Source organism: Selaginella moellendorffii, unplaced genomic scaffold (genome assembly GCF_000143415.4).
Source record: "Selaginella moellendorffii unplaced genomic scaffold, v1.0 SELMOscaffold_36, whole genome shotgun sequence".
NCBI lineage: Eukaryota > Viridiplantae > Streptophyta > Lycopodiopsida > Selaginellales > Selaginellaceae > Selaginella > Selaginella moellendorffii.
Genome location: NW_003314297.1, coordinates 1,686,949 through 1,714,531, shown reverse-complemented (window position 1 = coordinate 1,714,531; position 27,583 = coordinate 1,686,949). Strand labels below are relative to the sequence as shown.

At 49.9% G+C, this 27,583-nt stretch overlaps 10 protein-coding genes across 18 annotated transcripts; 3 read left to right on the top strand and 7 right to left on the bottom strand.

Annotated features, from left to right (window-relative positions):
* Nucleotides 1-9,207: 9,207 nt before the first annotated feature.
* Nucleotides 9,208-10,737, bottom strand: LOC112349174. Its single transcript, XM_024683067.1, has 3 exons — nt 10,034-10,737; nt 9,694-9,978; nt 9,208-9,498 (listed from the first exon to the last, which is right to left on the bottom strand). Exons 1-3 carry the CDS (start codon nt 10,553-10,555, stop codon nt 9,208-9,210), a joined length of 1,098 nt encoding a protein of 365 aa, XP_024538835.1. The 5' UTR covers nt 10,556-10,737.
* On the bottom strand, nt 10,449-11,944 carry LOC112349188. The gene is made up of 3 exons (XM_024683125.1): nt 11,618-11,944; nt 11,362-11,547; nt 10,449-11,305 (listed from the first exon to the last, which is right to left on the bottom strand). Exons 1-3 carry the CDS (start codon nt 11,825-11,827, stop codon nt 10,739-10,741), a joined length of 963 nt encoding a protein of 320 aa, XP_024538893.1. The 5' UTR covers nt 11,828-11,944; the 3' UTR covers nt 10,449-10,738.
* Nucleotides 11,909-13,260, bottom strand: LOC9653407 (pentatricopeptide repeat-containing protein At4g02750). The gene is made up of 2 exons (XM_024683066.1): nt 12,102-13,260; nt 11,909-12,012 (listed from the first exon to the last, which is right to left on the bottom strand). Exons 1-2 carry the CDS (start codon nt 13,258-13,260, stop codon nt 11,909-11,911), a joined length of 1,263 nt encoding a protein of 420 aa, XP_024538834.1.
* A 23-nt stretch (nt 13,261-13,283) lies between these two features.
* On the top strand, nt 13,284-14,102 carry LOC9653107 (bZIP transcription factor 50). Its single transcript, XM_002978270.2, has 3 exons — nt 13,284-13,480; nt 13,534-13,754; nt 13,806-14,102. The coding sequence occupies exons 1-3, from the start codon at nt 13,305-13,307 to the stop codon at nt 14,051-14,053; spliced, it is 645 nt and encodes a 214-aa protein (XP_002978316.1). The 5' UTR covers nt 13,284-13,304; the 3' UTR covers nt 14,054-14,102.
* A 28-nt stretch (nt 14,103-14,130) lies between these two features.
* On the bottom strand, nt 14,131-15,118 carry LOC9653106. Of its 2 annotated transcripts, none has more exons than XM_002978084.2 (3): nt 14,815-15,118; nt 14,697-14,759; nt 14,131-14,652 (listed from the first exon to the last, which is right to left on the bottom strand). In XM_002978084.2, the coding sequence occupies exons 1-3, from the start codon at nt 14,915-14,917 to the stop codon at nt 14,420-14,422; spliced, it is 399 nt and encodes a 132-aa protein (XP_002978130.1). In that variant the 5' UTR covers nt 14,918-15,118; the 3' UTR covers nt 14,131-14,419. The 2 variants fall into 2 exon arrangements, with proteins under 2 accessions (XP_002978130.1, XP_024539016.1); XM_024683248.1 differs by having other exon boundaries at nt 14,131-14,649.
* Nucleotides 15,119-15,975: 857 nt separating this feature from the next.
* Nucleotides 15,976-19,294, bottom strand: LOC9653105 (CTP synthase). Of its 2 annotated transcripts, XM_024683002.1 has the most exons (22): nt 19,151-19,294; nt 19,016-19,095; nt 18,869-18,955; nt 18,762-18,812; nt 18,589-18,706; nt 18,473-18,529; nt 18,343-18,407; nt 18,200-18,283; nt 18,100-18,150; nt 17,982-18,044; nt 17,888-17,931; nt 17,770-17,836; nt 17,658-17,720; nt 17,521-17,610; nt 17,432-17,470; nt 17,217-17,366; nt 17,086-17,163; nt 16,953-17,038; nt 16,852-16,900; nt 16,727-16,807; nt 16,584-16,677; nt 15,976-16,512 (listed from the first exon to the last, which is right to left on the bottom strand). In XM_024683002.1, exons 1-22 carry the CDS (start codon nt 19,275-19,277, stop codon nt 16,193-16,195), a joined length of 1,944 nt encoding a protein of 647 aa, XP_024538770.1. In that variant the 5' UTR covers nt 19,278-19,294; the 3' UTR covers nt 15,976-16,192. The 2 variants fall into 2 exon arrangements, with proteins under 2 accessions (XP_024538770.1, XP_024538769.1); XM_024683001.1 differs by having other exon boundaries at nt 17,982-18,150; nt 18,473-18,706.
* Nucleotides 19,295-20,076: 782 nt separating this feature from the next.
* On the top strand, nt 20,077-21,022 carry LOC112349160. The gene is made up of 2 exons (XM_024683009.1): nt 20,077-20,330; nt 20,380-21,022. The coding sequence occupies exons 1-2, from the start codon at nt 20,157-20,159 to the stop codon at nt 20,818-20,820; spliced, it is 615 nt and encodes a 204-aa protein (XP_024538777.1). The 5' UTR covers nt 20,077-20,156; the 3' UTR covers nt 20,821-21,022.
* Nucleotides 20,728-22,536, bottom strand: LOC9653332 (calcium-binding protein 39). 4 transcript variants are annotated; one of them, XM_002978082.2, is made up of 11 exons: nt 22,329-22,536; nt 22,114-22,278; nt 21,954-22,063; nt 21,822-21,896; nt 21,668-21,761; nt 21,562-21,621; nt 21,449-21,514; nt 21,265-21,363; nt 21,165-21,209; nt 21,014-21,116; nt 20,728-20,939 (listed from the first exon to the last, which is right to left on the bottom strand). In XM_002978082.2, the coding sequence occupies exons 1-11, from the start codon at nt 22,449-22,451 to the stop codon at nt 20,872-20,874; spliced, it is 1,008 nt and encodes a 335-aa protein (XP_002978128.1). In that variant the 5' UTR covers nt 22,452-22,536; the 3' UTR covers nt 20,728-20,871. The 4 variants fall into 4 exon arrangements, with proteins under 4 accessions (XP_002978128.1, XP_024538776.1, XP_024538775.1 ...); XM_024683008.1 differs by having other exon boundaries at nt 21,014-21,209; XM_024683007.1 differs by having other exon boundaries at nt 20,728-21,116.
* Nucleotides 22,510-25,336, bottom strand: LOC112349159. Of its 3 annotated transcripts, none has more exons than XM_024683005.1 (5): nt 24,906-25,336; nt 24,619-24,807; nt 24,093-24,562; nt 22,673-24,022; nt 22,510-22,619 (listed from the first exon to the last, which is right to left on the bottom strand). In XM_024683005.1, exons 3-5 carry the CDS (start codon nt 24,243-24,245, stop codon nt 22,524-22,526), a joined length of 1,599 nt encoding a protein of 532 aa, XP_024538773.1. In that variant the 5' UTR covers nt 24,246-24,562; nt 24,619-24,807; nt 24,906-25,336; the 3' UTR covers nt 22,510-22,523. The 3 variants fall into 3 exon arrangements, with proteins under 3 accessions (XP_024538773.1, XP_024538771.1, XP_024538772.1); XM_024683003.1 differs by having other exon boundaries at nt 24,619-24,804; XM_024683004.1 differs by having other exon boundaries at nt 24,619-25,336.
* Nucleotides 25,337-25,492: 156 nt separating this feature from the next.
* On the top strand, nt 25,493-26,713 carry LOC9653104. Of its 2 annotated transcripts, none has more exons than XM_024683129.1 (3): nt 25,493-25,893; nt 26,089-26,184; nt 26,256-26,713. In XM_024683129.1, the coding sequence occupies exons 1-3, from the start codon at nt 25,601-25,603 to the stop codon at nt 26,491-26,493; spliced, it is 627 nt and encodes a 208-aa protein (XP_024538897.1). In that variant the 5' UTR covers nt 25,493-25,600; the 3' UTR covers nt 26,494-26,713. The 2 variants fall into 2 exon arrangements, with proteins under 2 accessions (XP_024538897.1, XP_024538896.1); XM_024683128.1 differs by having other exon boundaries at nt 26,005-26,184.
* Nucleotides 26,714-27,583: the final 870 nt, after the last annotated feature.

Genomic DNA, 27,583 nt, shown 5'->3' with positions numbered 1-27,583 from the left:
ACACGCTTTGGGCTTTCACCCCAAGCCACCCTTAGTACCAGGAGTTAGTCTCTGGGACAAGCTCGAAACTTACTAAATATGGAATGACTTTAGATTGTGAATTTGGACACGGGACGAACACCATTGTGTTCAGGCTGACCTCTACATTTCGTAGACATGCCAAATGAGCAAACCTAGACACTTTTCATAAATAACATTTGGGACCGAAATGAGACTAAGCGTGATAGCGAGGGTGTTTGGCAGACACGGTAAGCTATCATCCAGCGATATTGAGGGACTAGTTTCAATACGCGAGGGTTTTTCCAAGCCAGTGCAAAACAGAGCAAAAGAGAACTAAAAAGCCGGGCCAAGTATGTCTGGCCAAATAGACACTTAGGAATTCCGTCCTTATGCTCATCTGGCCAAATGCAGATGCTAAGTCCAGTTTACTAACACTTGGACAAGAGGGGCCAATAAAGGGAACTAGCAGTACCGACCTCCTGCCGTCATGGCAGTAAAGAAAGAGTGTCCGTAAGGACTGGTTGACAAGTATCTTTCGATACCCGAAGTCACATTCGTGACAATTTCGATATTGCATTGCAAGATATGAGTGATTGTAAATTCCAAACCTTTGCATTTAATCCACTGCTCTTTGTATGTTTAGCACTACTCTGCACTCTTTTACCTATGATCTTCTTCAGATCAATCCCATGTTTCCGGATAAGATATTTTCAATCAAGGTAAGCAAGATTAGTTTACTCATAAGCTGACTCATGTCTTAAATCAGGTCCAACAAATGTGTTGTCAGTTTGTGCACACTTTCTTCAAGAAATCTCCTCAATTCATTGCTCTTTTGAAGGTAAGCCTTTCTTATCCATTTGAAGTTGTTATCCCAAAAGAAGTAAAAACATTGCAGATGCCCATCACCAGTCAACCTCAAACAAGTGACAGTAAAGTAAGATGGATTTCACAATGTTTGAGTGTTAAACTTCTATTACATTTACCAGACTGAGCTTCCTTTGGAACTATGCTGAGTGGTTGCAGACCATGGGGGTGGTGGTACTTGTTTCAAGGATGGTGTAAGAGAGCTCTTTGAAACTCTGGAGTTGGTTCTCTACAAAAACCTCTTCTTATGGTAATCGAAGTTTCTCACTGTTTATGTTGTGTCTAATCTTAACAAACATCCAGGCATAAAGCTTCTGCCATCCCGGGCCAGTCCCGGCTGCTATTTTTTGTCATAACCACCATAGCAAAGCTTGCAACGTGCCATCGAGAGCTCTTGCCTAGAGCTCGAGTGCTAAGGTTTGTTTTTTTTTTTGGTCTTCTCTAAGGAACTTTCTTGAGTTTAAGTTGCTGTTCTTGATGAAGGTGGCACAATCACATCAACTACTCAAAAAGACTGCCTGGAGAAGAATTGAAGATCACCATGGCTGCCTATGACTGAGTCCCTGGAGTGGAGAAGCTGGTAATGAATGCAAAGATGGACCTTGTCTTGCAGCTTATACAGCATGAGAAGCCCGAGAGCTTGCTACATTACTACAAGGCCATAGAGCTGTCCACAAAGTTCGATTTGTTTCGCACATATCCAAGAAGATTTGGCCCCCCATCGATCACAACATGGTCAGATGCTACCAGCATTTTGGACAAATATTCACAGGTTATACTTCCCACCAAAGGATCAACTACAAGGAAATAAGTTCAAGAAAAACAAAGAGAAAAATCACAAGGATCTGGGTCACCCAGCAATGTACAAATCGCAACAAAACTTTGGAAATTGTAAGAGCTGGACTTTAATTCTCCTTGAGAGTTTTCAAGAATGTCCACTAGGATGAATGTTGCAGTGATAGATTCACGTTTTAAACACCACCTACATTTTCCAACGAGAGATAAGATCTTTGAATTCTTCCTCCTTTCCACATTATCTTGAGAGGCTTTAATGGATAATTGCTGGGGAGGTTAATGTTGACCTTATAAAGGGATCCTATGAGATCAAGAAGAATTTTTTCAAAAGTTGAGAATTGAGCTAAGAAATTCCATACATGCAAGTAAACCCAAAAGAAAGAGAATGGTCAAGATGGCTTGTGAGCCAAGGAAATGGCAATCTCCCTAACCAAGGTTTAACCAAGTTTACATTGCCGAGTTCACACCCCATTGATCAAAGAAGTATATGTATGAATTTGTATATGATAAATGTATCTATAGTTGATTCCCCAGATAAATCCCTGCACCACGACCCAGTGATCATACAAAGATAGAAGCTGGCCAACTGTATATGCCTTTAGAGTTGGTAGCAGCATGCTCAAGGCTGGATGGTTGCTGGTAAATTCTTGCAGACTTTCACCTAGCATGCTAGGTAACTGTAGAGCAGCAAGGAAAGAACATTCAGGAACCTACTTTGTGAGGAGTCAAATAATCCGGAACACCTTCCACTTGAAGTTCCTCGAGGATCTGAAGAAAGAAACATTTAGACCATGAAAGAATAGAAGAGATTCCTTACTGACCCTGCCATCTTGCAAGTTATACATAAAAGATTTTGATTAGAATCCTTTCTATAATTTTAAATTTCTGTAATAACTTCCTATACAGTGATAATAATTGCAACAATATGGGATATGAGAGACCATCTGCTTATATTACTTTTGTTACCAATAAAAGAAAGGGTATATACAAAGACAATGTTCCATTGTCATAAAAAGTATTTGTGGATATTGATGATCTCCAAGGTATAACTATCAATCTCTACACTAAAATGACATTATGAATTTCAGACAAACGATTTGAAAAATATACATCATCACTACTGGATGATGAAAAAAAACAACTAATTCTTTAGGATTCATGTCACCTATGTAACAGATGTCCTATATATTCCAGCAGAGCTGGATTCCTTGCTAGTTATGGTTGTAAATCCAAGAAAAAAAACACTATAATTTACCGTCAGCATCCACAATGTCATTGGGGAGAAGGATGAGGCTCATTCAGTTGCCACAATGCCAAGAGTCGCTTTGGTACTTCACTCCAAACATAAGCAGCGCCAAACTCAAGAACTTCACGGGATTTTCTCACGTAAGGTCATGTAGCATCCACGTGAGAAGCAAGGAGAGCGCGAAGAGGCTGCAATACGCAATTCTTGCCGAACGGTGAGAGATGCTGCTCTCTAATCCCTCACAAGCCTGGCAAGCGCAGGCCGTGCAGCTGGACGCTAGACAAGATGTCGCCCACATCGCTGGGTGATAGTGGATCAAGAAGCAAAACATATTTGATTACACTGTCCCTCGCTTTAGTTATTATCAGTGTCTTCTCGCTTCTGGCGCTGAAGGAATGTAGCAGCACGCGGATCTCCAGCAAGAAAGGATCATCTATGGCAATGCGATCCAATCCAATGCCAGGTCTTCGACGCCATTTCCAGCCGGAATCTCACCTCCTGGAGCGCTCTCATCCTGGGATACGTGCAGAATGGGGAATCCGAGCTTGTGCTGGGACTGTTCCAGCAGCTCCAGCACTGCACCAGTTTGCTGGATCGGTCGACTATCCTCATGGTGCTTACGGCCTACAGGAATCTGGCAGGATTGTGAGAGCTTGAGAAAGAGCTGCTTAGAGAAGGGGACAGAAATCCATTACCTGGCTGCGAAGAATGGATTGGAAGAAGACATCTTCGTGGCAAGTTAGCTTGGTGGATATGTATGTCAAGTGTGGGAGCTTGGTGAATGCTTGTGGAGTCTTTGACAGGATTCCATGTTACAATGTGGTGTCTATGGCAATCATCCTAGAAGACGTCCAGGTCAAGAAACCAATGGTAGCTTTGGAACTCTTTGTGTTGATGCAGCAAGAAGGTTGTTTGGAGACTATTGCGGCCAAACTGGCTTGAAGTTGGCAAGGTAGGAGGGGACTAAGCTGATAGGATGTCCACGAACACAATCGTTGTCCAACTGCCTGTCCTATAGTTGCCTGTCTGGGACTCCTCGGCTCTTATGCTTGCAGCTGGAGGTGGCACTGGGGTTGGTTCCGAGGAATCCAGTGACTCTTCCAGACCTCCAACTTTGTCACAAAGCTTCTCTAGCAGGATTTTCTCGCAGGAGAACGAGGCCTTGACATACTCTGTCGAAGCCGACGAGTCTGCTATCTCGAGCAAAAAACGGAGCAAGAGGCTTCCACACAAGTTTGAAATCAAGCCACTCTTTTTGTATTGGGCGTATTGGGCGTATTGGGCGTAATTTATATTGGGGTATATCATTACTAAGATATAAATAGCTACAAAGCTTAATTCATAATGCATAGGTGGGACTGGTTCACTTAGGGAGATGCTGATTACTGTTATTTTAATTTTTTTCTGAATTTAGCAACACACAGACTTTTCAAAGAAATAAACAGTTAATTTCAATTGCACATGAATACTGAACATATTATATCCATTGTCTCACATATTGGACTGGAAAACTTGTAGATGCTACTGCTGCTTTTCAACATCCCTGCATTGGAGAAGACAACAACTTTTGCTAGCTCATATTAGCTAAATTTCAGAAGACAAAGAGAAAAAGACATTCTTGGCCTCAGTGTTGAGTTCTCCGTTTTGCTTGTACTAAGCTCCCTTAAGCATCAACCTGGTAGACTTTGGTGGACACAATGAAGGTTCTTTTTTAAATTCGGTTGCAACCTATGTAGTTTTCTCATTTCGAAAGTTTTTATTTCTATCACCTTGTGTTTCATATATAAAATCTGGAAAGCCATGGGTGGCCTTATCCTTGAAATCCATTACATCCATTAAATCCATTACATGTTGCTTTGTACTCCATCATGAGAAATAGTAGTTATGTGACTGGCAAATTTGCGTTCTCACTTTATGGCTAGCCTCTTAAAGTTTCTAATCAAATATCAAAGCTAGCTTCGATTAGCAATGCTGTTACTGTATTCTTCTCAGGCGGTTCTTGAGGTCATATAGACTGATGCATGACCTGTTGATGTGTCCTGGTTTGAGCCTTTAGTGTCCTATACAGTTTGCGAGGCATGATTCTTCACGTGACTGAAAGTGGCTGATAACACTTAATGTGAGTGCTCCACTAGCTCACACAAGGAGATAAAGTCATTTGACTATGCTGTTCTTCTTCTTTTTCAATTGTGGCATGTTACATGCAAATTGAGATCCCCAAGTAGAGAACTTGTTCAGCAGAGGCTCTGCTATAAACTTTGAATAGGCAAATAGTAAGCAGGCACCACTGTGATTCGAGTTTGTTATCCCGTTTTTAAGCAAATTGAAGTTTGTATATCAGCCCGTGAGAACTTGGAGCTTACTTAACGTTTTCCTTGCAGGTGACCATGCCACAATTGACAGAGGAAGAAAACCTATGAATGGCGTAGTCAAATGAGTGCAACTGCGGTCATCGCCTTCTGGAGCTCTGACGATAGTGGGCACATCACATTAAGTGTTATCAACGCATACAAAGGACTTGATGCAATCGAAGCTGTTATTACACATGCTGGCGTGGTAATGGTGCATGAGAATAGTTGTGTTCTTGCTATTTTAAAGTTTCTGAGCACAAGCATGGATATGCTAAATTAAATCACTTAAACATTTTAATCGAAAGCCAGATGCTTCATAAATCTCAAAGGAGATGGTGTGCATAGACAAGCAAATGTATGACACTAATTAAATCGACCTTTCCTTATTACATTATATCGTCTAGTTGATAAGCGATGTGATGGGATAAGGATCTTAATTCAATAATGTAAAAAATTATAATTTATGGACAATTGCTGTCCCCACTGATTCATATGGTTTTCACGTGAAAATATCTTCAAGTCTAATGATATGCATTTATGGGGACACCTTTTGTGCAGCTCATAAGCAGATAAGAATCAATGTTTGAGAAATTGTGGACATATATTGATTCGTCTTCTTAGAAGAAAAAAAAGAGAGATTGAGAAGAGGTTAAATCTTTTCGAAAATTTAAGTTATCAGTTTTCCCCAGCACGTTATGCTTCATTCAACATGAAGCTTTCATGGGCGACCAATAGTCACTCCTGAATGCCGCAGGCTAAGTCAACGACGAAGCTCCGAGGGAAGGCTGCCCCGAGGCACGAGAAATCAAAGATGGATACACAACTAGAAGAGGCTTATGCAACGTTTGTTATATGGCATGTACGAACTGCGCTATCTGGCAGTCAGGTCGGTCATATGCATCCAGAGTTCAATCTTTTTCATACGTGATAGGTTTCTCCAATCAGCTACTTACTACCTTACCGTGTTCTTGTTGGAGCAAATTTTATTAGCAACCATGCCATTTTGATCAACTTGAATGTCACATTTGGCACTGCACCAGAACGACGGAGATGTCAAGCCAAAGACGGTGCTCATTTTTGCCTTGAGCTCCATCTCAATCATGAATGTGAGTGCTTTGCGAAGTATATCCCTCTTAATGCTATAATTAGATGTCAGCGGCACCTGCAATCCATCGTCTGTGACAGTAATAAACACAAGCCTGCTGCTACTTCTGAGCTGCACAAAAGGTGGCGAATTTCCAGCCCCAAGTAGAAATCCAAAGTAGAATGGCTTAATCTCAAGCGATTGAATATAAAGATCCACTCTCTTGTTGGGATTGGACAAATAGAGAGTGTAGATGATGCTATAGTTATATACTGCCGCAAAGTACATGCCTTTACCTTCAGCCTGCTGTGCTATAATCTCGGAAGCGTCTACATCATTCATGTTAATATACGAAAATTTGGCGGTAACAACGTCTAGACGAGGGAAGCTGGGCTTGAGGTAGCAGTAAATGCCCATCATTACTAGACCCAAAACAAGAAAGAACAAGAGAAGTCCTACGAGAATCGATCCGAAGTGCCTGCTTCTCGACCATCTGACCCTGTCTCTTGCTTCTTTGGCCTCCATTCTAGCAAGATATTCTTCATCAAAGAATCTGCTGATATCTGTCCTGTTTAGTTCCCGGTTCCTCGGAACCAAACTCCTCACTCTCTCAGCAACAGCACTGATTGCTGCCATCAATGTAAAGAGCGACAGTGCCGGATTCAACATGAAATCCAGCATCGGTAAATGCCATTGCCACTGCTCAAGGAGCCATGCCTCCTCAAATGCGACCCCATGATTATCAAACTCGTTGCTTCGTGACAGCATATCGTCTGTGTCCCCGGCCATCTTGATCTCCAAGTCTGACAGTCTTTGTGCCGCTCTGCGTCCACCCCTACATGACGACGTGGCCACAGTAGATTTCTCAAACAGGCGGTTAAGTAGGCAAGTGGTTTAAAGCAGAAAGACTTCTCTCAAACACATGTGGTAGCTGGAATTGAGCCAGAGGCCCTAATGAAAGTGCATCAGCACGAGCAGCCCTCGTGGAACGCATTGTTTCGCCTCTTGACATGTCCTCCTCTTCCAAATTTCATGAGTCCTTCCCAGGGGCCTCACCATGCCACCGTTTCAGCGACATCAAAGTTCTTCCAACCCTTCCAGGAGCTCCAGGTTTCCATCGGCTTTCCTCTGAAAGGTCAGCAGCTTCTCTTCAGCAGCTTCCGTCAAATACACGCCCAGATCAGGCAGTTAAAATTTATAACGACCGGTGAGAATGTTCCGGACGTGGAGGACTTTCACCCGTCGGCTTTAGTTATAGCCAAGATTTTTGATGAATCTTATTTGACATCAAAGACTAGAGAGATCACTAGAGACTACAGGCGGAGAAAGGTCCTAATGTGGGGTGCCTGTCTTTGATTTTTTGTGGCGTACTTGCACCTTTGGCCGAAAAGTCCTACTTTCGAAGTGACGGCCGCACGCTCTGACTACTTAACGATGACGCCTGTTACTCCAGCACAGATAGCGTGGCAGCAGGCTGCAGGCGAAGGTAACTACTACGCTGCGTATTTCCAGTTTGGGACTACATACGAGGTGCAATATGACAACAGCAACAACAACAGGAAAGTGGATACATTCAACAATTCAACGAGTACTGCCCTACTACAATGGATTCAAACTGGGAACCGCGAGAACAGCCCCTTCGTGCAGGCCAGGCGTGGCTCAAGACTTATATTGTACGAATTCGTGAAAACAATCTGCCACTTCCCCTAGACGTGTACTATACGATTGTCAACGACATGAAGCTAGGCAAAGCAACTTATGTTCTCATGCTGACTGTAAAGGCCCGAATGTGGGTTGCATAAAGTCACCTAACTTCTTTCTGATGGTCAAGTGTCAGGTGACTGTGGTAGGAGACTTTGTTATTCCTCACAGGCTATGCACGTTTCAAAATTAACCGTTGGATGATATCCACGGCAGCTTCTGCGCGCGTTAAATTTCAAACGTAACCGCTTGTGATCCAAGGAAGGATGCGGTATCCGCGAGTGTGTGTCTGTGCGTGGACATGAAATGCCACGAGGAGTACGCTTTGGCGGTGATGCTGAAGGTGATGAAGAAGCTGGGAAAGTGGCCCAAGCTGGAGGCAAGTTTACCAGGATCAGTCTTGTCGTGGATGAAGACGAGGGAATCCCAAACTCGCAAAATCTCAGCAGGATTTTTAACAAAAGTCATTTTGATGCTGCCGAGAGAGAACTGCAGCGGGAGCAACAGCTCAAGGCACTTGGAGAAGAGCTCTTTGGTGGTCTGGTAGCCTTCTCTTGCGTAATTTTTATTCTGTGCCTGATCATGCTCGCAATGTACATACATCTCCAGCCAGTAGCACCGGATTTTGAAGTCACGGGAGCAGGATTTGTTTCCCTTGCCATTACCGCTCTCACCCCTGCACAGATTGCGGAACAAACAAGTTCAGGCTCCGGAAACTATTTTGCTGCTTATTTCACCTTTAATGCCTCGTACACAATTCTCTTTACCAATTCCAACAAGAAAGTGGACATGTTCGTAGAGAGCATTGAACTCACTGTCTTCTACAATGGCTTCAGGTTTGGAGCCACAAAAAGCATGCCCTTTACACAACCCAGAAGCAGCTCTCAGTCGTTCAAGCTGTTTGTCTCGCAGAAACTGCTACCCATTCCACTCAACGTGTACTACACCATGTTAAGCAGTTCCGGAAAACGGACCTTTTTTGGTGCAGACCTTGTTATGAAAGGCACTATGTCAACAATTGGGACGCTAAAATCTCCTCCGTTTAACTTCAGGGTTAGGTGCAACCTCGTTCTAAAAAATTACATTATCATTGAAAAGTACTGCAAGAGGCTCAACTGAGTTTAATAGACGTCCCTATAGTTGTTTCACTGTTCGTTAGCGTCCAATCAAGTGAAAAAATTTCCTGCTTCTGGAATCGCAGAGGACACATTTCGGATTCCATTCTCCAGCTTTTGGTTGCTTAAGGACTCCATTTGCTGATTGTTAGGCACGTTTTCACGAGATTCCCGAGAATGTCCTTCGTCAAATGTAGACAATTGCTCAAACTTCGTTTTCAGAATGTTGTATTGGTGCTCTAAGGAGCCCATTATCTGTACCATCTCTTCAGAATGCTTCTTGGTTTTTTCTATATCCTTGATCAACATGAAATTCTCGAATGCACCATCTATAGCAGACGACTGCACAGAAAAATATGGTAAATCACGCAGGCAACACACAGAGAGGGAGAGGGAGAGAGAGAGACCGTCTTTTGCATCTCATTCTCTGGCCACGATGCCCGATGTTGTACCTTTCTTATTGCTGAGGTGGATGTGGCATCCCGCTAGCAATAGCTCATTCACGTCAACAGCCATAATAACAAAAGAAACACTTACAAGCTTTTTCGTCACAGATAGATGCTCACTGAGAAAAGGCAGTAACTCGGTGCTAAACCTCGCAAAATGTGTTAGTGCACTCTCCATTCGATTGAGGATGTCAAGGAGTTCAGAATTGAGCTCAAATCCAGAGTCTAGTACTTCCAGATGTAATCGCTTGTCTCCAGCGCATTGTTTGAAAAGAGTGTTTTTCCGGTCCTCATCTAACAGTGCTTCTTTTGTGACCTTTACAAACGATTGGAACTTCTCTGACGTTGAGATTAGAAATGAAAGAATGTGTTCAAGCTGCGTGTATTAAACATCGTCATTACGAAATCTAGAAACTGACGCCAGTCGGTACCTGTGTGTTTTTCACTGCGCAGCAAGAAGTAATACTGTCGGAGAGTGACCGCTGTGGTTGTTGTTCTGAACGCTTAACTTCTTTCTCTCTAAGAGTTTCTGCCGCCTGTTCCACGTTACCCAGCTTCTTGTCTAGATTCTCAAGGCCATCTTCAATTTGCTGAAAGCCCAGCGCTGATACAAGCTTGGCAAGCTCAGTCTCCAGCAACTTAAGCCATGGATTACAAGCGGTTCTCGACTGGTGCATTTGAAACAGCGTCAAGTACTCCAGTGGACTTGATATGCCATTAGCCAACACGGCAGGCGAAGCATAAACATCACACCATCCTTGTTCCGACAGCCACACAGGCGCCTCTTCGGAAGGAATGGGCTTCCTCCCGGAGCGTGACGGCTCAGCACGATTTTTCGACAGTTCGTGGTTAGGATCTGCATGCGCACCAATTTCATCAACAGTGCAACCACTTACATCAAACGAGCCATGCGAAGGGGATTTCTCTTGTAGACTTGCCACAGAGGTGGACATTAGAGAAATCCCTGTAGAGTTGTCATTCTGGTTATTAAAAAGGTTCTGAATTCGTTCCAGTGCTTGCAACTCTTTCTGCTTCCTGAGAATCTCCTCTGGCACAAACTTTCGCGGATATTGTCTTACGCATGCCTTCACGAGTTCACGTAGCCTGTCTCTAGCCGCCTGAGGGTCGAGCACTGGTTAGTTGGTCAGTACGTTGAGAGCAGCTACAAAGCTTGCCTCGGCAGCCTGGAAACGTTCATTGAGTGTATGTTTCTTGTGCTGTTGTGAAGTATGAGGAGCATTTGGTTGCGTTTGGCAAAAGGTTTCTTTGGTGTCTGTCTGAAATCCCCTTGCAATCAGTGTTCCAAGGTCAGAGAGCTTCTTAATTCTCTCCTGCGCTGCTGCTTCGAGGCAGCGGACTTTAGACTTGGTGGTTGCGCATAAGTTAGCCTTGTCTACTCCCTGCGATGACTTGTTCCCAGGGAAGAGCCTCTTCAGCTTGTGAGGCCGCACTTGTTTAGTTGCAGTGCCCTTGTTATTGGCTTGAGCTCCTTCTGCAGGAGTCTGTTGCTCAAGCGTGGGAGACGTGATGTTAACTTTGCCGTAGCATGGCTTGTTTTTAGCCCATAGCATATCCAGGAGAGTGGTGTTGGCAAGCTCTTCGTACTCCTTCCGGGACGCGTCGTGCATTCGGGGGTTTTGGTCCACGTAGACGTGGTGGTGGTGGTGAACGTGCAGCTCCACGGAGTTTTGCTGGAGGGTTCCCTGAGCAGGCGTGAGGCGTCACGTGTATAGTTAGAGAGGCGGAGCGCTACTAGTACCTTGGCGAGCGCGTCCACGGGATCAACACCCAAGTGGGAGAGAACTGCTGCTCGAACGTGAGTGATAAGACTGGGGGAGCAGCAAGGTTGCCTGCAATACGAGACGTATGCATGTGCATATAAAGTGTCGTGACTCACCCCAGGACTTGACCTTGCACAGAGCTGGCCATGCCGACGACCTTGTCCCTAGTACTGGAGTCAGTTATGGGCCGCAAACAATAAACCGCGCCTGTTTCGGAGGGTAGTCGTTACTTACGTGTCGAGGAGGATCATAGTGGTGCCGGGCTCCATCTTCATCACTCCCCTGCGGCTCATGAGCCGTCTCAATGCCGTTGCTTCCTCCGTCCGGCCTGCCTCGGTGTAGACGCTGAGGAGTAGCACGTATGGCAGCGCACTGGCGGGGTCGAGGTCGAGGAGTTGTGCTGCGGCGGTGTCGGCCCGCTGCACATCGCCCTGGACACGACATGCAGACAGCATGGCCGTCCAGGTGACAGCGGTGGGAGGGACGGGCATGGCGGCGATGAGCTCCTCGGCGGCAGCCAGCTGCTTAGCACGGGCCAGCATGTCGACGCAGCACGAGTAGTGCTGCTCGTCCGCAACGGTGACACCGGCGGCGGCCAAGCATGCAGCGCCTTGCTCCAGCAACCCCGCCTGTGCACACGCGTGGAGAAGGACAGTGTAAGTGACGTAGTTGGGTTCCAGCCCGTCCAATGCCATGCCCCACGACTGCGCCACCGCACGGGCGCAGTCCCCGTGCGTGGCATACGCCGAGATGATGGCGGTCCACGCCGCAACGTCCCTGTGCTGCATGGCGGCAAACGCGCGGCCCGCGGCGTCCATGCCACCCAGGCTCCTGCCATAGGCCGCCACCATGAGCGTGCACGAGATCACGTCCCAAGCAGGCATCCGCCGCCAGAAGAGCTCGTCGGCGACCGGCAGCTCGCAGCTGGCGAGCATCGAGTTCCACGACGCGCTGTCGCGCTGGGGCATGGCATCGAAGCCGAGCTTGGTGGCGCCGGGTGTGTGGCAGCAGTAATGCAGCCAGCAGTTGGCGGACACAAGGTCCCGCTGCGGCATCAGCTCCAGCAGTCGGCGGGCGTGGCGGGGGCGGCCCAGCCGCGCGTAGCCCGCCGCCGCCGTGTTCCAGCTCACCACGTCCCTGCCAGGCATGGCCCAGAAGGTGGCCGCCCCCTCGTCCGCGTGAAGGCTGCTGCCCAAGCACGCCTGGATCCGCGCGTTGCACGACACCACGTCCCACCGCGGCATCCGATGCCACAGCCGCTGGTGCTGCTGCCAGCAGCTGGCGGCGGTGAGCATCGAGTTCCACGACACAAGGTCGCGATTGGGCATGGCAGAGAAGAGCAGCGCCGCGGCGTGCAGTGCGCCGGCAGACGCGTAGCCCTTGATCATAGTGTTGACGGAGATTGAGTTGCGAGCGGGCATGAGGTCGAGGACAAGGCGGGCGTCCCGCAGCTGGCGCTGGAAGGCGTAGGCGGAGACGAGGGTGTTCCACGACAGGACGCTGCGCTGGGGCATGGCGTCGAACGTCTGCCGCGCGTCGCGGCAGTGGCCACTGGCCGCGAACATATGCTCCACCGTGTTCCAGCTCACCGTGTCGTGCTGCGGCATCCAGTGGAAGAGCTGCCGCGCCTCATCTGGGCGGCCGCGGCGGGAGCAGGCGGACAGCAGCACATTCCACGAGACGACGTTGGGTGCGGGCATGCAGGCCAAGACGCGGCGCGCCTGCCACAGGTGCCCATTCTGGGCATATGCGGCCAGCAGCAGGTTCCACGAGTAGAGGTTGGGGGCGGGAATGGTGTCAAAGGCGCGCTGCGCATCAGCCACGCTGCCCCGCCTCGACGCCGCCTCGATCAACAGGTTGCCTGGAAGCTTCTTCATTCATTCAAGGGCGAAGCTAGGGTTTGGGGCCAGGGTGCGGCGCCATGACGGTCCTCTCGGATGTGGAGCTCTCGGATCTGTTTGTGGGCGTGGACGATGATTCATGGGGGAGGTTTGTGGACGAGGTGCTGTTGAGCTGCTCGGATCCGGATGACGAGCAGCAGCAGCAGCAGCAGCAGCAGCGGCAGCACGACGAGGAAGAGGTGAAGCGGCAGTCGAGGTAAGCACACACACACACACACACTGCTCACACTTTGGACGCCCTCCCTACAGGCTCCAACGCAACCGGCAGTCGGCCTGGCAGTCCCGGCAGAGAAAAAAGTGGTACGTGACAGGTCTCGAGGCAAAGTGCCGCCTTTTGGAGGGCCGCTGCACCCAATTGGAGCAGTCGGTGCGCTTTGTTTCTACGGAGAATGTGGTGCTTCGGCAGGAGGTGTCGAGGTTGAACAAGGCCGCCAAGAGTGGCGTGGCAGAGCCTGCCGTGCTCGTCAAGGGTAAGGTTTATCGTTCTGCTTGGCTCGTGACTGTGCGCTTCGTGGCTTCAGGTTCCCTGCCGTTGGAATTCCTGTCACGCGACTTGAGTTGCCTTGTCAACCTTGTGACGCTGCTGATACTGGTGTGGTGCCAAATCCCGATCACACTAGTAGGAAGAGATCAACACACGCCGCTGCATCATCCTCACCACAAGATGAAAGCAGCAACAACGAGACGAAGAAGAAGAGGCAGAAGCAGAAGAAGAAGCAGGCGGCTCATTGCTAATGGGTGTGGTCACCTGGACTGGATTCCTCCTTGATTTCATGGATTTTTAATCTTGTGTGTATAAAGAAGAACCGGTATTGTCACCTAGTTGTTAAGCTGGACACTACGATGGAACGCACAACGTGGTGGTTATTTCATCCCGTGTCGTAGAAGTGTGCCATGAACGACGTCAGCTGCGCTAGGCATCGCAGTGTAAACGCCGGGCCACACGAAAAGCTACCTGGGCAGCATATATCTACATGAATCATCGACTTCACTAGCACTCGCTCAATTCACAAAACACACGTCCACTACCCCCTGCGTTGGCATGCACAATAGGCACCACCATCAATAGGCTGTTGAGGCTATGGTGACCAAGAAAACAAATTTACTCGCCCGACCGCCTTTACAGGGGCATCGCTCATTGGCCTCTGCCAGGGCTGTAGTGGACGGGTAAGTAGGGGATTCTGTTATTGATTGGCGGTTTTCTGTGAACGGGAGTGTAGTCCATACTCATCAGCTCGTCCGAGTCGCTTGGAATGTGGCTTTTGCTAGTGAAAGAGGACGAGTATCCCAGTGGCCCCTGCGCAGGAGGAGGCGCTTGTTCGAAGTCGAGCGCTTTTAAAACTCTTCTTGCTTGGCCTCTCGCTCCTTCTGGACACGAGTCACGATCAGCATGCCAGCAATCTAGACCTTACCTGTCAACATTCGCCGCGAGGCTTGTTTCCTTGCTCCTACAGGAGGCCGTAGAGAATGCGGCTCTGTGTTAGAGGACCATTGCCGTCATAATCAGATAGCAAATTCTGCAAACCTTACCCGCTGTTGCCCGGGAGGCATCCGCGGAACATAAAAGACATGCGGCCGCCAAGAGGCAACAGCAACATCCAAGAGCAAGGGCTGTTGAAGCGGCATTAACCATCCTTCTCAGTCGCAGCTTAGATACTTCACAGTAATTCACTGAGGGAACTTAAAGACCGGCAGCTACAAGACAGTTGAAGCTGAGAAGCAGATGAATGCCAAAAGGCTGTGTGGGGAGGGGCTTGAGCGCAGACGGAGAAGATCTCAAGAACAGACTGCTGCTGCCTGCTCAGGACTCACAAGCCAATAAGTAGAGAGGGAGGTCCTTATACATGTTCATGCGCGCGCTGTATATACACAATATACCAACCGAGCTGTATATTACCCTGCTGCAGGGACTGCAGGCCAGGATGTCATGTTTGCTTGTGCAGCACTGGTAGCTGCTTGATTCTTCCGGAGGCGGTGGGGGTGGGCTTTACTCGTCCTCACTCTTGACATGTCATATGGTGTTTTGGAGCCTATACGATGGAATGGAAAAATGTATACATGGGCCGGGCCATGCAGGATGCGACGGACGGGTGGACAGGGCGCAGGATTGAATGCAATCTAACATATAAGGCACACACCATCGCATCGTGTACGGGGGCGACGTCAATCCCAAGAAAGACTTTGGTAGAGAAGTGTCGTAGAAAATCCGATACAAAAGAAAAAGGAAAAGACACTCGACTGTCAAGCAGCTGCTTGCAGCTTGACAGATGCCTTTTAATCTCGGAACAAAACGTCCACTCAGCCCCGTCGTCCAGCTTATAGGCTTGTCCGCTCGTAACACCTACGGAACGATGCTGGCCGTACCTCCTCGCCCTTGTTTCTCTTGCTCCGGATTTGCGTGTGCTGGCACGGCCATTGGCTGGCAATGCGCTCGAGTCCAACTGGTGCTCGTGCCCTCAACTACTAAAGTCGAACCAAGTAGTGGGGCGAGAGCCAGAGTGTGCTATGCTGCAGATAATATAAACAAACCACCGACTAGAGACCCGCGAGTCAAGCCAAAGGCTTGGATTTGCATTGTGTTTGCTTGGAGGTTGGGGCACATTTAAGCAAAGAGCAAACCACTTGTTCACATGCCCTTTGGCAAGCAGAGTGAGAGAGCACACGTGCACCGTTCCTGACACGGCTCCTGGAGGCCTTTCAAGGAATCTGACGTTTCATGGCATGGCATTCACACTCGCTCAAATCCCAATCTCTGAGCCGATGGCCGATCCTGGCGTTAGACAAGCAGGGTATTTGCGGGAAACAAGGGAGTCGGCGTCAGGCACGGCACCTCAGCTTGCTCTGACCTCTGCCACCGCTCGGAGATAACATGTCCCCTCCCTCCCTCCCTCCTCCTTTTTCTTTTATATCACCGAAAGGCCGGGCGCTCTACAGCTTGCAGCCTGAGGAGAGACGCCCTTGGAAGCCACGACGGTCTCCTTCCTACACTCGCGTATTCGTAAGCTGCGGGCACTGACGGCTTGGGAACACTAGCTGTAGCTCCAGCTGACGAAGGCGGTGGACGCCTGGGCCCCGTGCCCCGGGGCTTGTAGCCCACCCCCGTCTCCGGTCTCTTTGGAGGCTTGCTCCTATACCCCCTCTTTGTTACCACAATCTTGGCTTTCACCGCTGTGCCCGGGTCACCTTTTATGTAGCCATTCATTTGTCCCGAAGCGGCCTGTATAAAACCTGGACCCATCCAAGTGGAAGCACCATGAGCTGCACAGAATTTGTTTTGCGGGCACACAAGATTTTACTACCTATGAACAGAGGAGACGGTTTCCCAGGTCGAGATTTGAATTCTGGATGGAACTGAACTCCCACGTAAAACGGATGGCTTGGCAGCTCCATGATCTGCTACAATAGAGAGAGATACATTATACAAGGCCACAACGTAGAGCACCTCCATCCGTCTTCCAGTCTCATCCCTAGCAACGAAACACAATCCAGCGCCTTCCAACGCTTCAACCATTTGCGGATTCACCTGGAAGCCTGCCATCGTTTAGTGCTCATTGCACATAAAAACACCTCATATCTGTGCCTGTGCCGTTCGTAAATATGCGTCTCCTTCTGGTATCTGCACCCACGTCATTCGCACACGTCTTTATGGATAGATGGAGGCAGCTTACAGCTTTGCGGTTATGCAGTGTGGTGTCTGAATTAGAGTGGCGCGGGATCCTAGCCTCATCGTCCCACCCTTGTGCGTATCAGAAACCTATCGAAACAAAGAACGAGTGAAGCTCGCGTAACCACACGTGTTACCTCGGGCATAAAAACAACACAGGGATACGGCGTGGCCGGGTCAAACTCGGTACTATTTGCGTTCTCCAAATTGAGGACCTGCGTTTTGCGATGTATGCCACGGGAACCGGAACCATAAAGCACAAGCTTACCGATCGAGAAAACTCAATGACCGCGACTTGCATGCCAAGACAGAGGCCCAAAAAGGGAACATTGTTTTCACGAGCATATTTTGCAGCTAATATCATTCCTTGAACACCCCGAGCACCAAAGCCCCCGGGAATTAAAATACCGTCAGCATCCTGACACACACAACACAAGAGAAAGAGAAATACAAACACTAGTGCAGCACCACAATTACCAGTACCTTTAGCATACTCCAAGCTGATTCATATTCCTCAGCCATCTGCAAGACAACTTCCATTTACAAGCTAGCAAATGGAAGTGTAAGCATACATCGTGACGCTTAGCATCTTCTAAAGAGGATGATGCAACCCAGTCAACAAGTAGCCGTCTCGAGCATGCAATACACGCATGCTGTAAACCCTGCATTCCCAGAGGAAATATTACAGCCTAGCCACCAAAACGCTTACCTTTAAAACGGAGAGGTACGAATCTGCAAGACCAGTGTATTTTCCAACAACTGCTATCCGAACCTGGAACAGAACTAAATGGGGACAAGAAAACCAATTACGTAACACTAACCGGAACGGTTAAGTTCTCGCAAGACCGTGCCATGGCCGACCATTTCTCGACACAAGGTTCGGCAGGACTGTAGACAGCGCATTAGGTAGGAACAAACAGAAGCACAATACAGATCTACCTCAGGTTCAAACGGCTTAAGACTGCATAGTGCGCTTCTTGATCCTAAGTGAGAACCTGTTAAAACAGATTACATGATATAGGAGCTAGAGTACCCTCAATATCAAGGGCACGTGCCAAATATTTGAGACATCGTAAATGTTCAAAATGTCGGAAGTCTGAATGCAAGGAGAAATGGTCTTTGACACTGAAGCCCCAAAAACACATGCATACCAAGACATCGCAATACTGGGACAACTTCTCTTTGGTGTAGTCCTCGAGTTTCTAACAGGTAAGAGGTGAAAACCAAGGCAATAACAGCTTAGTCGCTTACTTGAGCGCTCCTGCAAACCAGTAAGTGCGGTACCAAACCGAAGGCGCGAACTTCACGAATGCTTTGCTGAGCAGGCTTTGTCTTCTGTAGTAAGAAGAGTGAGCTCAACCGCTACATGTGACAGAAAAACAATGCATACTAGCCTGTTCACCGACAACACCAAGAACTGGGACAAGGCTGACGTGAATGTGGCAAAAGTTTTCAGCACCTAATCCATATACACCACTTCCACTCTTGTTACATACATAGGTTAACTGGGCGCATAAAACTCACCAACGTAAAACTGGAGCTGTCGTAAAGCCTCAATAAATGGCATGGATTCAATGTCCCCTGAGGAGGAGGAGAACCCAAGGTGAGAAGAGCTTGAAATAAAGAATGCGAAAGAGTACCAACAACTCCTCCAAGCTCGATAACGCATACGTCTGGAGGGTTAGGAGTTCCGTCCACTGGAACCTTGGCCACCGATTGGATTCGATCTTGGATGACATCAGTCAAATGGGGAACAATCTGCGAGGGAAGACGTAAGAAAGGGAGGGCAATCCAAGCAATTCGAGAGTTGAACCTGCACAGTCTTTCCCAGATAGTCCCCTCTCCGCTCATTCTCCAGAACAGCCTGCGGGGACGAAGAATGAGACGAGAGACTTGGAGCAACGGGAGAAGGGATGGCACCTGGTATATTTTCCCAGACGTGATGTTATTCTCCCTTGTGAGAGTGACGTCCAGGAACCGCTCATAGTTGCCAAGATCCAGATCTACCTAGCCATAAAACGCTCCCAGCAGTGGTTAGCATGCATGCAGCGCGCGGCAGACGCTTACCTCCCCTCCGTCGTCAAGAACAAACACCTCCCCGTGCTCGAAGGGTGACATGGTTCCCGCGTCCATGTTGAGGTAGGGATCTGGAAAATGCGGGGCCGGGCCATTCCAGCACACGAGTAAGTAGCACGCACGTACCGATCTTGATGGAGGTGACGCGAAGGCCACATGACTTGAGCAGCAGGCCAATGCTGCTAGCTGTTACCCCCTTACCGAGGCCGCTCACCACGCCACCGGTAACGACAACATACTTCATCTCCGCCATCCTAGGGTGGTGCGACATCAAGGCCACGAAATGGAGGCGAGACACGAAGAGCTACTGTGGGCGAGCCGTCGGATAACGCGGCGATCCTGTGGCGCCCAGCTGGCTCCCATCAGTCAGCGCGGACAGCAACGCCACGAGCGTGTTCAACATGTGCAGCTGCTCCTCGTCGTGCTTGAGCCTCCTCTCCTCGACACAAATCCGGCGGGACTCGTTGGCCAGCCGCTGCCGCTCGTTGTCTGCCCTCACCACCTCCAGCTCAAGCCGCTGCTCTTGCAGCTGGACCTCCTTGTCCAGCAGGCGCAGCTTTGCGGCCCTGTACTCGTCCTCCTCGCGCGATTGCTGACAAGCCTCGCTCCGCCGCCTCTTGGCAGCGTGGTGGCGACGATCGCTGGCGTCGTCAGCATCGCTGCTCAGGAGCATGCGGGAGAAATCTTGCAGGGTGTGGCCTCCGTCAAAGAGAGCCTGGAATTCAGCCTCGGCCACAGGAACGCCGGCAAAGTAGTGGCGCATGTCATCCAAGAACTTAAACCGGTCGCAGTGCGCGGAGGCCACAGCTGCGTGGTAGTCCGCCTTGAGTGCCTTGAACTTGGTCTTGCATTGGACGCCATCCAAGGGGTGGCCGCGGAGCTGCAGCGCTCGAGCGACGCGCTTCCACACCTGTGTGCTCTTGCCGCCGCCGCCGCCGTCGTCTTGTGGATCGTCTTGGAGGGAGCGGGAGTACCTGAGGATGCGCATCACTAGCACCAGCATTCGCACCGCTGCGTCGCTCCACACCGCCACGTCCAGCCGCCGCCGCCGCCGCCTCGGCCACCCCTCCTCCTCCATCTCCATCGCGGTGGGCTAACCCTAAGCTGAATTGGACAATTCATTCATCTGGCCATGGAGGAGACGATGCGGGGGTGGCCGCTTGGATTGCAACCCGTCAACGTGCGGGTGCATCTGGCGGAGTCGTGGCTGGAGCACGCCGCCGCCAGCTCTGCCGCCGCCGCAGCCTCGTCCTTGTCACCCAGCTTGAGCTTCTCCTCGTCCTTGTCTTCGGATCTGGACACCCAGGTATGTTTTGTCACGCCAAGAGCGCACTGCAATGTGCATTGCTGTGCAGTCCACTGTGTCGCTTCTCCCGGAGACGGGAGTGGCGGGCATGACGCTGGGGAGCCTGATTGGAATCCGGTCGGCGGGGCGGAGGAGGGAGCAGGCACGCCACGGCAGGGGGGGCATGGTGTGGGCGCTGCTAGGCTGCCGCAGCAACGGCAACAGCAGCGACGAGACGGGGAGTAACGCGACGCTGCTGGCGGACAGTGTTGCTCCACCTTCCTTGGGTGAGATCCTGGCCTTGGAGAGATCGTCCCGAAGTGGAGGAGGCGGAGGAGAGGAGCGGCAAGTGTGCGTCAATGTCATGTACGAGGAACACGGGCAGGAACAGCAGCAGCAGCAGCAACAACAGGAGGGGGAAGGTGTGAAGGTGGACGCCTGTTTATACCAGCCGACAAGCAGCGCGCTCTCCACCATGTGTGGATGCCTCGTCGTCGTCACTGGGGAGTGACCATAGCTAGCTACCTCTTAGTGTGGGTGGGGGGCACAAATAAACACTCCATCAGCGTGTGGCCAGCGCCTCGATCTCCTTGACCAGCAGCTCCTTTTCTTCCTCAAACTGCTCGTCCTCTGGAGGTGAACATGCACACGTCCACATGCACGTATGGTGGAGCAGCAGCAAAGGTTTGTGAGAATATACGTACCCTTGTCAAGGTGGAACTTGTCCAGAAAGCGCAGCAGTCTGTCTCTGTTCTTTGCCAAGACGTGCACGATGGGGGCTGGCTTCTTCGGGTTTGCAACAAATACCTGCACAAGGACAAGAGAGCTCGCCATTTGCTGATCGACGAGGCGCACCTTGAATATATGGAACGCAGACGACTGGATGCTCTTGCTTGGGTCCTGGGCCAGAATAAGCTTTTACTTACATTGGCATACGTAGAAGCAAGCAACGGACCTTGAGAAGCGTCATGACTATCAGCAAATTGCGCTTGTCCGAAATGTACCGTAGCATGACTTGCGTGTTAGATCTGTCCAGGAGAAAATCCCCGAGCAACTGGAGAATAAAGAGGGAGAAGAGTATTAAAAAAAAAAAAAAAAAGGGCACACACGACGATATACACACACACACAGACACCCACCTTGAGAGATTGCCGTTTTGTGACATAGTTGCTGGAGCTTAGCAGCCTCTCGTACAGCTCAAAAAACTGATCACGACACCCAAGTGAAACATTTGAGCTGTGGCGACGCTTACCTGGTCATAGTGCGAGTTAAGGTAGTTATTTACAACGCTCCCATGCCTGGTGAGAAGCTCCTGCGCCAAACGTAAACGTAACAGAGAAAACAGCGCAGAGGGCTACCTTAAACGTGGTGAAGGCATCCGAGGCAATATCGAAGTTGGGAAGCTCCACGAGTTTGAAAAACAGCTCGAAGCTGGCCGACTCGAGCATGTATCTGGAAAGCGGGCGACAGCTAGTAATGCAACGAATGCGTTGCATGGGCGATTTCACTCACGCTGCTAGGCTTGCAAAGCGGGAGCACTCCCTTAGCATGACGCCACAGTTGAGAGCAGTGTCCTTGTTCTGATAGCTGCACCCTCAGCCAGGCTTTCATAATAGCGCGACAGCCCGTTGTTTGCCTACTTACCACGAGATGAGGAAATCTAGAAGCTCGGGGTGATTTTCCAGGCAGTGTACCGCGAGGCCACCCTTTTGGCGCAGAAGAATGCACCATACCTGGACTGTATCCTTCCTTGCCTGCCGATCAATCAATGAGCTGGCGAAATGCACACACACACGCTCGTTACCTCCCAGCCTAGATTAGGGAGCTTGTGGATGAGAATTTCCAGAAAGTCATCCTTGCACACCTCGGCTACAAGCTGCACAACCAGATCTGGGCTGGGCTCTGCCTCGCCATCGCCGAGGATCATGTGTTTCATGGCCAAGAGGTTCTTGTCCACTTCCTCGAGCGCCTGGAGGGGAGAGAGTGAGAGTGGCATGAGAACAGCTCTTTTTTGTTTACCTTGTCCAGCAGCCGCACATCCGCCACGGTCTTGTCATCCAGGGCAGCGAGCGCGTCCCGCGTCGACTTGACGAGCTCAGCTGCGCTCTTAGGTCTGAATGGCTTGAAAAAAATGAAGGACATAGCTCCCTAGGATCAGGTCAGGGTTTTGATTCATACTTATTTCTCAACAGGGGGAAACAAATGTACACAACATCACATAAGACCCCAGCCCACAAGCTTTGCATGGCAGACTGGACAGTGGCCCCGTGCCCGGACGCACGACGAACAAAACGATGCGTGGCCGCAATCCTGTCAAAACACACACATTTAAATCACTCGAGAGGGGGCGTGAGTTTGCTTACCGTGAGACGAGTAGCGCCACCACGCGCACGCGGCCTCTCAACACACAGCATGCAGAGCTCGTCTCCAAAGAGGTTGTGCTCTCCCCCCTGCTGCTGCTGCGGCAGCGCAGGCAAAATCTCCCGGAAGAAATCGTACTTTGGAAAGTCAAAAGGCGTGGTGGACACGTCCAGGGAGGAGGTCTTGAGGGAGGGAGCGCTTTCCTGCGCTATTGACAGTGGCAGTGGCAATCCCCCGTTGCCAAAGACACTAAACAAGCTGGATTCCACCTGAAGTGAATGCTGGCTGGCGTGGCTGGCGACTTGCTTCGCTCTGCCATGGCCATCAGGCTGTGCCTCCCTTCCATCCCTCGACGACGCTCCGGCAGCCTGGAGGTGACGGAGCCAGGCATGGTGCGGGGGAAAGGGGACGTCAGCCCGGCTGCCGCTGTTGCAGTTGCTGGTGCTGGTGGCCGCGGCAGCCACAGAAGCCGGTGAAGGGGAGGAGGAGGAAGACGGAGTCCTGGACGACGCGAGTTGGTCAGAGAATGCCTTTCGAGGTGGTGGCTGATAGTAAAACTCAACCCCGTTGATGACATGTTCACGCTGAACAAATTCACCCCTTCTCTTGCACTCGCACAGTTCCCTGTACTTGGCCACAGCCTGCTCTACCAGGGCCACCGCTGCCTGGACTACAGCCTTCTTGCCCTGAATCCTGAAGAGTCTCATTGGCACCCCCGTGGCGCTGTTGCTGTGCCGGCATGCAGACGATTCCGTCCACGACTGGATGATGGCACCTGTCACCTGACCGATGAGCCTCGCGGAGATGCCCCGAGCGCCAATGACAAAACCCGCTGCTAAAAGTGTGACCCGCATCAGAGCTTGCGTTCCCGCTGCTTGGTACTCTGTGCTCACAACCCGGTGATCTTCCAGCGCCAAGTCGGAGCTCTTAGAAGCAGCAAAGTTGGTTACTTGCGTCAATGCCAAGCCCACAGTCCCGTTTCCCGAGCGAGGGCCCCTCGCCAGTTTTCTCCGGTTGTCCACAAGAGCTCTCGCCTGTTGCACTTGCTGAGAGGTGGCTGGCTGCTCTGCTGCATCTTGTGCTGTAGCTTGTTGGTGGTCCTTATAAACAACGGGCCAAGAAGGCACTGCAGAGCTCGACGAGGACGACGACGACCTGCTCTCCCCTGTTCCACTCTGCTGTTGCTGCTGCCGCGCATCGCTGCTCCTCGTCTGCTGCGCGCCTCCCTGCGAGCAGCAGCTGTTGCTCAAACCCAGCCCTGATGCCTCTCGAGCGAGCTTCTCAGCGTCTTCTTTGCGACGGTGTCGTTCAAGGCGCTGCACCCTCTGTTGCTCCACCAGTGCATCAATCTCCTGCTCTCAGCACAAGCACCAGCATTTATTCTCACAAAACGGGAACTCAACAGGCACAAGAGAAGTGTACCAGGCGCTGCAAGCGTTCCTGTTCCTCGGCCCGAAGTTTGAGCGATCTAGCCTGCGCCTTGCGCCGCTGGGCCGCCTCCCGCTTAAGCTTTCTACTTGTTGTTGCTGCTCCCGCTGCAGTCGACTCCATGGCGCTCGCCACATATCTGCACATCCCCCTGTCCTGGAATCAGAATATTATGCCCCGTCCCGGCATTTGGCACGACCCTAAAAACGCCGTAACTAACTGCCTGTAAGAGATTCCACGAACAGCCATTTGAGCTCGTCCATGTCCTTCACGCTGTAATGCGCATTGAAATGGTTTCCTGGGCGAAGAACTGGCTCGGGAGATATCTGCTGGAAATCTGTGAGTTTCTTCCGGAACAATCTTGCGATTTCCTCAAGATTTCCCTCGGCAGCAGCAACATTTTTGGCGTCGGTCACGCGGCACTGGAAGATTCCGGCAGGATTCACGAGTTTTGCGATTAGATCCTATGAAACAGTGAATTTTGTAAACTCTAGCAGCGAAATGAGATGAAAATGCTTACCACCATGACTTGATTCGCAGGAAGACTCCACTTTGAGCAGAGAGAGAGGTCACCGCGTCCTCACTGCAACAAAGTTTTTTCATCGTTTTCTATCATCAAACCAAAAAAATCTAGTCCATCTTCGGTGTTCTTGACGCCTTGGTCGTTGCTCCAGGCTCTCGTGGCTCCAAATAATGGAAACCACAGCTGCTAAAAACCAAAAGAGCTCTTACTCGAGGCGAAGAAAAGAGAACAAAAAATTCTTGCCGAGAAATCGAAGATCGAACTCTTCACTCGTGATTTCTCACCTGCAAGTATCCCAGTAATGGCATCGCACAGCTTCAAACTTGTTGTCGGAAGATCTCGCTGGCACGGCAAAATTCTCATCGCCAGCTTCCACGCCAAATCGTCCCTGCTGCTCCCTTAACCCGCTGCTCCACTCCCTTACCCCAATCCCGATCCCGGGCGCTGCCACGGTCCCCGCCACTTCCGAGGTGCTCGATCTCGCGCTCACAGACGCGGACGAGCTGCAATCTTTGCCGCCGCCACCGGCCACGATCGATTTACCGGACGATGCCGGCTGGAGGAACGCTCGACTTTTGTCGGATCGCCATTTTGCCCTAGCATTGCACGCCTAATTAGCCCTAATCTTCCCACGTGGCGTTTACATTGTAACGATTAATAATGGACCGTAGACTCCTCAATCCAAGAATCTAACTTCAAGCCTTAGATCGAGTGTGAACACCCCGTGTGCGCAGAGCCCCTTAAGCCTGCCTCCACTCTATTCATCACGTCCCGCGCTCATCAAGAACCCCCTCCGGACGTCATCCCCATCCCGTTTAATCTAACCGGTCAAGTCCCGGGCCACCGTAATGTTTATTCCACGTCACGTGCTCTTGGCGCCAGGTCAGGGGGAGCTCGCAGCTATGGCGGAGAGGCGGCGCCAGCATCGACGTGATCCCGGACAGCATCGTCTCCTCCATTCTCGTCGAGGCGCGGCGCAATGCCCAGGCGGCAACCGTGTGCCGGCGGTGGCGCTACTCCACCACGCCGACTTCTTCGACGATTTCGAATGAGCAGGGCCTGTCAGGGTTTTCTTCCTGGGAGCGAGCGAGCGAGCAATGGAGTCCGATCGCCGCCAAGAATTGACGGAGAGCGCCGTAATCGCGGCTGTGTGGCGAGGTCCGCAGCGATTTCGGAGGAGCTTGGATTGGCGGCTCGCGCAGCTCAAGAGCATCGTGGGTTTGATCCAAAAGCACGAGGAGGACATCGCCCTCGGAGTGCCTCACCAGTGAGGTGAGAGGCGATGCTATGGCACCTTTTCTTTTGATTGCTTGCTTCCTCCCGGATCTTTTTTGGTTCTTGGATCGAAATCCCGCTGATTCTGTGTGGATCTTTTCCTCGCAGATCTTTCCCGTCAAGAGTGTGTGCCAGCTTGCCATCGAAAACCTCGCTCTCTCTGCTCATTTTCTTGGAAATCTTCTTTTCCAGCTTCCAGCTCTGCTTCGACGCTCCCGGCGTCGGCCGCCATGAAGCCCGAGCCTTTCGCTGTCGTGCTGATAATCTCCGCCTGGAATTTACCATTTCGTAAGTCTGTTGGTTCTAGCGCTCGTTCTTTTTTCGTGACGAGGTTCTCTCCTTGTGGTTCTTTAATGCAGTCCTTTCCCTGGACCCGATGGTTGGAGCCATTGCCGCGGGCAATGCCGTGGTGTTGAAGCCGTCGAGATGGCACCAGCGACATCGGCGTTGATCACACGGCTGCTCCCTTTGTACTTGGATAAATCTGCGATTCGCGTGGTCGAGGGAGGAATTTCGGAAACCACTGCTCTTCTCCATCAAAAGTGGGATAAGATTTTCTACACGGCAGTGTACGTTATCGATGAAACCTTCAGGTAATAAACGAGGCGGCCAAATTGTCATGGCTGAGGCCGCAAAGAATCTGACGCCAGTCACTCTGGAACTCGGTGCAGTTATTGTGGATTCCTCAAGGTAATGTTCTCAAAGTTAAGGTTTTGCTTGTGGATTTTGGCTGATGTTGGAAAATGGGGAAACAACAATGGTCAAAGTGAGATTATGTGTTTGTTGACTCTTTTTGCAATTTATATCTTGACTGCCAGCATTTTTTAGTCGTTTGTAATAGATTGAAGGCATGAAAAATACATTTAATAGCTTCTACAAAGAGAATCTTATAGACATTTTGTGGGTGGTTAACATCAATTATTTCAATTTATTGTTAAGCATGTTTGGCACTAAATATTGTGTCAAAGATTGAATCTAATGGTGAAAAAGAGGTGTCGAAAATTGAATATAGTGGTGAAAAAAAAAGTGAAAAGATAAGTATGTTTAAAGCTTTTAATTTTCGAAACCTTAAAGATTTCTAACTAAAACCCATTATTTATTGCCAGCTCCTCTCTGGATCGGGGCCTACTGCCCTCCAGATAGGCAATGTACCTATCTGGAAATCCATCTGTGGGGCGAAAATACTCTTAATTATTATTAAGAGTAGATAATAAAATTTATTAAAATTTTAATGGCTATTCATAGTTAATTTTATTTTTCATTTTCCTCACAACTACCTTTGGTAAGTTTCTTTATTAAAATTTTTAGTCATGTGAGTTTGAACTCGGTGAAATTTACAATATGGAATATGTTAATTGGAATTATACAACTTATAGTGAATATACAACTATTTTAGAATCATATTTTAATCATAAAAAAAAACATTAAAAGCATTGTGTGGAAAGGGAATATAAAAAATGTGCATATCAATTAGCCTAAAAACCTAGCTTATATACAAGAGCAAGTGGTCCGAATTGAAACCAATCTGACGACTACTAAAATTCTACTACACTAATATTAGTATATAGTATTGTAGCCATACATTTGGCCCTCACATCATCCCCTCCTCTTGGAATAATAAAAGACCATTAGGGTTCTTTTGTAAATGGGCCGGGATCTGAAGGAATGTTAGGAGAAGGCATTGGCG